This window comes from Galeopterus variegatus, unplaced genomic scaffold (assembly GCF_000696425.1).
Source record: "Galeopterus variegatus unplaced genomic scaffold, G_variegatus-3.0.2 Scaffold4359, whole genome shotgun sequence".
Classification (NCBI taxonomy): Eukaryota; Metazoa; Chordata; class Mammalia; order Dermoptera; family Cynocephalidae; genus Galeopterus; species Galeopterus variegatus.
The window spans coordinates 17,299-26,834 of NW_007730470.1; the positions used below are offsets into that span (position 1 = coordinate 17,299).

General features: G+C 32.9%; 1 protein-coding gene across 3 annotated transcripts in view; it reads left to right on the forward strand.

Annotated features, from left to right (window-relative positions):
* The window catches only part of LOC103602924 (chromosome unknown open reading frame, human C4orf29), a 31,410-nt gene that overhangs the window by 9,966 nt on the left and 11,908 nt on the right, over positions 1-9,536 (forward strand). For 2 of the 3 annotated variants that reach the window (XM_008587370.1, XM_008587371.1), the window contains 2 exons: positions 3,662-4,040; positions 4,589-4,751. In XM_008587370.1, coding sequence (XP_008585592.1) covers positions 3,662-4,040; positions 4,589-4,751 — 542 coding nt within the window. Of the gene's footprint in view, positions 1-3,661; positions 4,041-4,588; positions 5,089-9,536 lie in introns of those variants that run through there. The other variant, XM_008587372.1, reaches the window with a different exon arrangement.

The following is a 9,536-nucleotide window of genomic DNA, read 5'->3' on the forward strand; positions in this document are numbered from 1 at the left end:
AACCCCCCCCCCCCCCCCGCCCAAAAGACACGTTTTGTAACTACTACATAGGTCAAGAATAGAACTTAACCACCCAGCCTGGAAACCCCTTCCATGTATCCTAATCACAAGGCCTTCCTCCCCCAGCTATTAGCAACATTATCCCGATTTTTATAGTAATTATTTCCTTCTGTCTTTCAAATAATTTTATTGTCCAAATATGCATCCTTCGACACTTTAGTTCTTTTAGTTGATGTGTCTTTTAATCAGTAAGTTCCCTTCCATCACTTTCTTTTCCTCATAATTTATTTCTTAAAGAACTTGCGTTGTTTGATGTGTAGAGAGTGTCTTAACAATCTAGATTTTTCTGATTTCATTCTCATGGTGCATTTCAGCATATTGCTGTATAATTGTCTGCAAATTGGCAGCGGGATCTAAAGATTTGATTAAACTCAGTTTTGATTTCTTTCTCAAGACTATAGGAAGCACATATGGTCAGATTGTCTTTTTTTGTGAGACATAAGACTCCACTGATGCTTGATGTCTGTATCTATGAATTCACTGACAGTTGCAAAATACTGATATTTTAATTGTATCTTTTTTTTTCACTGATTAGTTCAAATAATTACATAAAGAGACACTTCCCTTCATCTATTATTTATTTACCTAGTTTTCAGTTCATGTTGGAGAGGCAGGATAAGTGTTGTTTCCTTTAATTTACCAGTTTTCAGGATAATGAATTGGTTACCTTTTACTCACCAAAGGTGACAAATTCTTTTCATGAATTTAAAACTTTTCAGTTTGAAAGTTACTGAGACTCTCAAGATATCTCAGAAAGAAAAGGAATCTTTCTACTATCAATGAGGACCTTTTATTTATAATTACATCGCTATGAACCTCACTCTTATTAAGTAGGCTGTCTTGCATAACGTCAAAGGGTAGTTAATTGCTTGCCTAAGAACTTTATTATAAAATAGTTTTACCTACTATTTAGTTCCTTGTGTTCCACTGTATGTATAATCTGAAAGATACCTATATTTGAAAGCTTCTAAGAAAATTTACATGTATTTTTTAAAGGAAGTTCATAAATTTTGGTCATCTGAAATGGCAGTGTGGTTTGTCTCAGTCCGTTTTGTCCTGTTGTAACAGAATACCTGAAATTGGGTAATTTATAAGAACAGAAATTTATTTGGCTCATGGTTCTGGAGGCTAGGAAGTGTAAGGTCATGGGGCCCATATCTGGTGAGAGCCTTCTTGCTACACCATCCCATGGTGAAAGGCGGAAGGGCAAGAGAAAGGGAGAGAGAGGGGAATGGGGTTGAACTCAATTTATCAGGAACCCACTCCTCATAACTAACCTACTCCTATGATAACGGCATTAATCCATTCATGAAGGAAGAACCCTTATGACCTAATCACCTCATAAATGTCTCACCTTTCAACACTGTTTCACTGGGGATTAAGTTTCCAACACATGAGGACACATTCAAACTATAGTAGAAGCCTTCCAAGAACTTGCCTCAGTTAGAACTAGTTCACAGTAATGAATATTCAATAAATGTCAAGATGACTTCCTATTGTTTGTTTTCCCAATCAAAAGAAGTCAAATTTATTGGTGTAATTGTAGGAACTTTTGATCCTTACATTTCTAAATATTACTAAACTTCCTTTCTCTTTTATATTTTTACGGTCTGGATGATTTGTTCTGGTAACCAGGTTGTTAGGTATTCTTTTTCCTTGCTTTCAACCAATGTTCAATTATTTAATTTAAAAATTAGATTGTAGTATGGTCATGTAGTTTAAGCATCAAAACTTATAAAAAGAGGGGTCTTCAACAAGTTCATGGAGAGATTTGTATTATCTTTTAATTCAATTTTTTGATGAACTTTTTGAGGTACCCATGTGTGTGTATATATGTTCATGGAGAGATTTGTATTATCTTTTAATTCAATTTTTTGATGAACTTTTTGAGGTACCCACGTGTGTGTATATATGTATTTATGTGTGTGTGTATATATATGTATATATGTGTGTGTGTATATATGTGTATACACACACACATATATAGTGAAAAGATTCCTACTCCTGTTCCCTATTTGCCTAGGACCTATCCCCCTCAACAAATAACCTACTAAATTATTGTTTAATGTTTCAGGGAATTTTTTGATCCGTATACAAACCAATACAATATGAACTTTTTTTATGGACTATACACAAATGTTTCCTTATTTTTTCTGCTGTATAATAGCCTATTATATGGATGGATGTACCATAACTTATTAACTAGTACCCTATTGATAGACATTTGTATTGTTTCTTTCACTATTCCCTGAAACATTAAACATTAACAGAGCTGCAGTGAGTAACTTTATACATACATCATTGCACTAGAAATTTTATTGCTGAATCAAAAGGTATATGAATTTATAATGTGGTTAGATTTTGTCTAATTCTAGTTGTGTCAATTTACACTGCCAGCAGGAAGGTGAGTGTCATTTTCCCTATAAGTTCACAAATTCAGTGTGCTATCAAACTTGTGGTTTTTTTATTGACTGATAGTAGAAAATGGTATAGTTTCAGTTTAATTTACTTAATTATGGGTAAATTTGAGCATGCTTTTATAAGTTTAGGAGTGATTTGTTTTTTATTTTATGTAACCTTTATACTCATTTTTTCTATTGTGGTTTTGGGATTTTAAAAAATTATTCAGTTCTAGCTTTTAATAAATTAAAGTAATTAGTCATTTGTCATATGAGTTGCAAACATATTTTCCCAGGCTGTCATTTTTTCTTTTGACTTGCTTTTAGTATATAAAAAAGTTTACTTTTACTTAAATTATGTTGTATTTATAATTCCTTAAACTTAGAATATAGTTTTGAGACTTTAACAGGCAATATAGTTTCCTTGATAAGTTTTAATTCTTGTTAGTTCAACCTGAGAAAGGGATTTAGGGTGGCTGGTGTTCTCTTAAGCTTGAATTTACATTACTGCCGAGACTTTTGGAAGTTCTAAGTTTAAATCAGATCATGGATTTCGAAACTTTGGCAATAAAAACATGATGTAGACTAAAATGATACCCTTTACTGTTTAGTAAGAAACATTTAGTGGTAAGGTATGTCATTTATCTTAGTCCTCAGTTAAATTTTGACATCTCTTTTCCCTTTGTTCTTTTTTAAAATCATGAAAAATATATGTATACAAAATAAAATGTACTATTTTAACCATTTTTAAGTGTACAGTTTAGTGGCATTAAGTACCTTCACATTGTTGTGCAACTATCACCAGAACTTTTTCATCTTCTCAAATTGAAACTCTACCTATTGAACAATAACTCCCCATTCTTCTCTTCTCCCAGCCCCTGGCAATTGTCATTCTCTTTCTGTCTCTATGAATTTCACTATTGTAAAGACCTTATACAAGTGGAATCAGACAATATTTGACCTATTGTGTCTGGCTTATTCATTTAGCATAATGTCTTCAATGTTCATTCATGTTGCAGCATGTGTCAGAATTTCATTCCTTTTAAGACTAAATAATAATACTCCATTTGTATGTATATACCACATTTTATTTATCCATTTATCCACTGATGCACATTATCTCTTCAATTTGTTTTAACGAAGTTGTTAAATAAAGCCCTATTTTATATTAAATGATGTTTTCTTTTCTTTCATATATTCAGACAGATTCTTTCAAAATGGGACAAGAGTTTGTGAAACGCTTCCCTAGCAGTGCAGACAAGCTAGCTAACCTTAATTTGGTTCCCAGAACTTTAAATTTAGATATGACAGACCAAGTTGTATCCCAAAAACCTGCTCAGTGCCATAATTCTAGTAAAACATCTATCAGTGCCACATCAGAAGGAATCTTGTTGCAAGATACCTCTAAGATGAAGTGCTTCAATCAAACATTTTCAACCAACAAAAGTAGTTATACAAATTGCCACCCTCAGTCATACCACCTACTCAGTAAAGAACAAAGAAGAAACAATCTTCAAAAAGAGTCTTTAATATTTATGAAAGGAGTCATGGATGAATGTACTCATGTAGCAAATTTCTCAGGTACTAATGTTTATATGAAATTAAAAATGTTTGCTGATCTGTAATAATTTGTGAAATATTTTTAAGGATGCTTTGTAAGATAATTTCATGTTTTCAAGTGCATATTGTTTGTTGGCTCCAGAATATGTTTCCCAAGATAAGTTTGTTATTTAAATGTGTCATATTTTATCCATGCAAATCTAAGACCATCTTATTCATTAAAAAACACATTGGAAAGCTAGCTGGTTATCTCAGTTGGTTAGAGTGTTGTGCTGATGATACCAAGGTCCAGGGTTTGATCCCTGTACTGGCCAGCTGCACTACTCCCCAGAAAAAACACTTTGGATTTTGTATCTTTACAATATTTATCTCATTTTATTAGAGATGAATATTAATGATACTATGGTATATTAGAGTTAATTTTTAATTTAAAAGAGTTATAGATTGAGAAGTGTTCCACTTACTGTATGGTGTATTTTATTTTCTAATTATGATTTATAGTATTCATTTAAGAATCTTAGAGCTTTTTAAATGCTTACATATTGAATTTTTAAAAATCCTATACCTAGTTCCAGTTGACCCAAGCCTCATTATAGTGGTTCAAGCCAAAGAAGATGCCTATATCCCACGAACAGGAGTTCGAAGTCTACAAGAAATTTGGCCTGGTTGTGAAATTCGGTATCTAGAAGGGGGTCATATTAGTGCTTATCTTTTTAAACAAGGACTCTTCAGGTAAGATGATTGGTATAAACAGGTGTTTATTTCTTGTCTGTTTGTTTTGGGGGTATTTTTTGTCTCATCAAATATAAAAGATTAGGTATTTTTATTATATGTTTTAATCCTCTTATTTCTTCTTTGCCTCTCACAAATCTCACATTGAGTTACTTTTCTCTCTTTTGTATACCATCCTGTGATTTTCTTTTTCTTCTGAAGAACTAGGTGTGTAGCATATCATAGGCATGCTTTATCATGTTTTACACTCTTCAGAATTAATGGCCAGGTGTTTTAGAGTGTGGAGAGAAATATCACAGTTTGTAAAAATTACGTTGGTGTATCAAGAATATTTTCACTCCACTCTGATGTTCCCTCAGAGTGACCTGAGCATCTATGGAATAATCTAGCAATATTTTTCAGTTAGCAAGTAAATATTAAACCTTAAATGAGAAGTGAAAAATTGGTTTTAATGTTAACAACCTTTTATGACTCCATTTTTTTTTGGGGGGGGGGGTTGGTGGCTGGCCATGACTCCAGTATTTTATTTAGAACTTATAAAAACTTTTATGTTATAACTCCAATTTTCTGATATTCTGTATTATTTCTACTTCTGTCCATATTTGATGGTAAAAGGTATCATTGACATGTATTTATCATTAATGATTAAATAAATTAGTTCATGTAAGTGCTTAAATCCATGCCCTGTACATGAGTCTTCAAAAACTGCCAACTAGATAGCTATATAATAGAAGAACTATGTGATATATGTTTGACATGTTTTAGCTCTTGTTAACCTAAGAAGTAATTCTTTATGTTGTTGCTTATTTAGACAAAATATAGATGTCACCATTTGAGGAAATTTGTTTTAATTTTAACAACCTTTTATTACTCCATTTTTTTTTGGGGGGGGGGGTTGGTGGCTGGCCATGACTCCAGTATTTTATTTAGAACTTATAAAAACTTTTATGTTATAACTCCAATTTTCTGATATTCTGTATTATTTCTACTTCTGTCCATATTTGATGGTAAAAGGTATCATTGACATGTATTTATAATTAATGGTTAAATAAATTAGTTCATGTAAGTGCTTAAATCCACGCCCTGTACATGAGTCTTCAAAAACTGCCAACTAGATAGCTATATAATAGAAGAACTATGTGATATATGTTTGACATGTTTTAGCTCTTGTTAACCTAAGAAGTAATTCTTTATGTTGTTGCTTATTTAGACAAAATATAGATGTCACCATTTGAGGTACAGACTAATTCTTTAAGTTTGTAAAGTCTTGAAGGATATAGTAAACCTTTCTTTTTATTGTATAATCATTTTTAAAATATTCAGCATTTCAGTCCCTTTTAGCTGGTGAGTGAGCAAACTACCTGCCCAATACTCAAGTGACCCTCTGGCATAGCAAAACTTAAACAAATAAACAAATGAAGACTGTAAGTACTTAGAGTTGCTTAAGAAGTCTAAAGTTCTGTTATATGTATAAGTGCAGAGGACCCATATGCTTGCTTTAGTAAATCAATATCTAATTTCTTTTATGCTTTTATGTAATCTAAGTGGGAGTATAGTTCAGAGGCATTAAGAAAAGTAGAAATAAATCAAAGTTAGATGTAAAAAGTCAAAAGTGCAAATTTGAAGGCTTCATTTGAGGAAGAGATAAGTGTTAACTATTACTGTGTGCCAGATACTAGGGCAATCGCTTCATACGTTATTATCCCCTTTACATAGAATAAAGGGAATAAAAAAGATTAAATAACAATAAGTTGCTCAGGTGGACTTGCTCCTAAGCTATTTGGCCTCTCCGCTCCCCACCAGTCACTTCAAAAGCTAATAGAGTTTAGATGATATTGACATAGTAGAACTTTTTAAAGTTCATTCCCTTTCCTCTAAGATCTGGAACAAGACAAAGATGCCCATTTTCCTTACTCTTATTCTTATTCAACATAGTACTGGAAGTTGTAGCCAGCATAGTAAGGCAAGAGAAAGAAATAAAGGGCATCCACATTGAAAGGAGGAAGTCAAACTATCCCTATCTGCAGATGACATGATCATATACATAGAAAACCATAAAGACTCCACGAAAAAATTACTAGAAATAATAAATGAATTCAGTAAAGTGGCAGGATGCAAACATACAAAAATCAGTTAGCATTCCTGTATACCAATAACAAAATATCTGAAGGTGATATCAAGGAAGTAATACCATTCACAATAGCTACCAAAAAAATGAAATACCTTGCAGTAAATTTAACCAAGGAGGTGAAAGACCTCTATAACGAAAATGATAAAACATTGCTGAAAGAAACTGAAGACACAAATAAATGGATAGCCAAAGCAATCTTAAAACAAAAAGAACGATGTTGGAGGCATCACCCTACCTGACTTCAAAATATACTGTTAAGTTATAGTAACCAAAACATCATGGTACTGGCATTAAACCTGACAAATTGACCAATGGAACAGAATAGAGAGCCCAGAAATAAACCCATGCATTTACAGCCAACTGATTTTTGACAAAGGTGCCTGTATTAGTCCATTTTTGTGTTGCTTATAACAAAATACATGGAACTGGGTGATTCATAAAGAAAAACAAAATTTATTGCTTATAGTTTCTAAAGCTGGGAAGGCCAAAGTCCATCTGGTGTTGTCGACAGTGATCCAGGGGTCTCACACAAAATAGTGGAAGCAGAGAGAGACAGACAGACAGATTCTCTTCTTTTAAAGCTGTCAGAACCATGCCCCTGACCACCATTTTTAATCCATTCAATATTGCATGGTCCTACAATACAATCACCTCTTCAAGACTCCACCTTTCAGTTACCGTAATAGGATTTCCCACCCTTTTAACAGTCACAATGAGGGCTAAGTTTCTAATACAGAAAACTTGGGGGACACATGTCAAGCTTCAGGGAGTTTTGGGGGACATAATATAATCCACCACAGTGCCAAAAATATACAGTGGGGAAAGGACAGCCTCTTCAATAAATGGTACTGGGAAAACTGGTTATCCACATGCAGAAGAGTGGAACTAGACCCCTATCCCTCAACTTACACAAAAATCAACTCAACATGGATTAAAGACCTAAATTTAAGTCCCGAAACTATGCAACTACTAGAATAAAGCATAGGGGAAACGTTGTACATAATGGGATGGGGCAGTACTTTTTTGAGCAAGACTGCAAAGGCAACTAAAATAAAAATAGACAAATCAGACTACATCAAACTAAAAAACTGCACAGCAAAGGACATAATCAACAAATTGAAAAGAACCTACAGAATGTGAGAAAGTGTTTGCAAACTCCACATCAGACAAGGGGCTAATATCCAGAATGTATAAGGAACTCAAACAACAGCAAAAAAAAAATTAAAAAATGGGCGAAGGACCTGAACAGACATTTCTCAAAAGAAGACATACACATCAGACAAGGGGCTAATATCCAGAATGTATAAGGAACTCAAACAACAGCAAAAAAAAAAAATTAAAAAATGGGCGAAGGACCTGAACAGACATTTCTCAAAAGAAGACATATAGATGGCCAACATGGTTAGAGCATGGTGTTGGTAATTCCAAGGTCAAGGGTTCGGATCCCCATATTAGCCAGACAACAAAAACAGCAAAAAAGTCAAATGGCCAAAAGGCATATGAAAAAATGTTCAGCATCACCACTCATCAGGGAAATGCAAATTAAAACCACAATGAGATATCATCTTACTCCAGATAAAAGGTTGTTATCAAAAAGACAGAAAATAACAAATGTTGGCAAGGATGCAGAGAAAGGGGAGCTCTCCTACATCGTTGGTAGGAATGCAACTTGGCACAGCCATTGTGGAAAATAGTGTGGAGAACTAAAAATTGAACTACTTTATGACCCAGTACTGGGTATGTACCCAAAGGAAATGAAATCAGTGTGTCAAAGAGACACTGCACTGCACATTCATTGCAACACTGTTCACAATAGCCAAATGATGGAGTCAGCCTAAATGCCCATCAGTGGATGAATGGATTTTAAAAACTTTTAAAAAATGTTTGGAATACAATGGAATACTGTCCAGCTACAAATATATATATATATATATAGATATATAGATATATATATAGATATATATAGATATATATATAATATAAATATATATTGTATATATTATACAAATATATATATTATATATATATTATACAAATATATGTATATTATATATATACACACATGATCTCACTCGTGGATTCTAGGGGTTAAAAAGTGTTTCTCAATTGAACTACTTTATGACCCAGTACTGGGTATGTACCCAAAGGAAATGAAATCAGTGTGTCGAAGAGACACTGCACTGCACATTCATTGCAACACTGTTCACAATAGCCAAATGATGGAGTCAGCCTAAATGCCCATCAGTGGATAAATGGATTTTAAAACTATTTTTAAAAATGTTTGGAATACAATGGAATACTGTCCAGCTACAAATATATATATATATATATATATATATATATATATTGTATATATTATACAAATATATATATTATATATATTATACAAATATATATATATTATATATAATACAAATATATGTATATTATATATATTATACAAATACATGTATATTATATATATACATACCACATGATCTCACTCGTGGAATCTAGGGGTTAAAAAGTGTTTCTCAGAAGTAGAGAGTAGAATAATGGTTACTAGAGGTCGGGAGGGGGAGGGGAAGTGGTGGACTAACGAGTACAAGGCTATGCTATCCTAAATGAATCAATGTACAGCATATGTATGTATTGAAACAACACACTGTACCCCA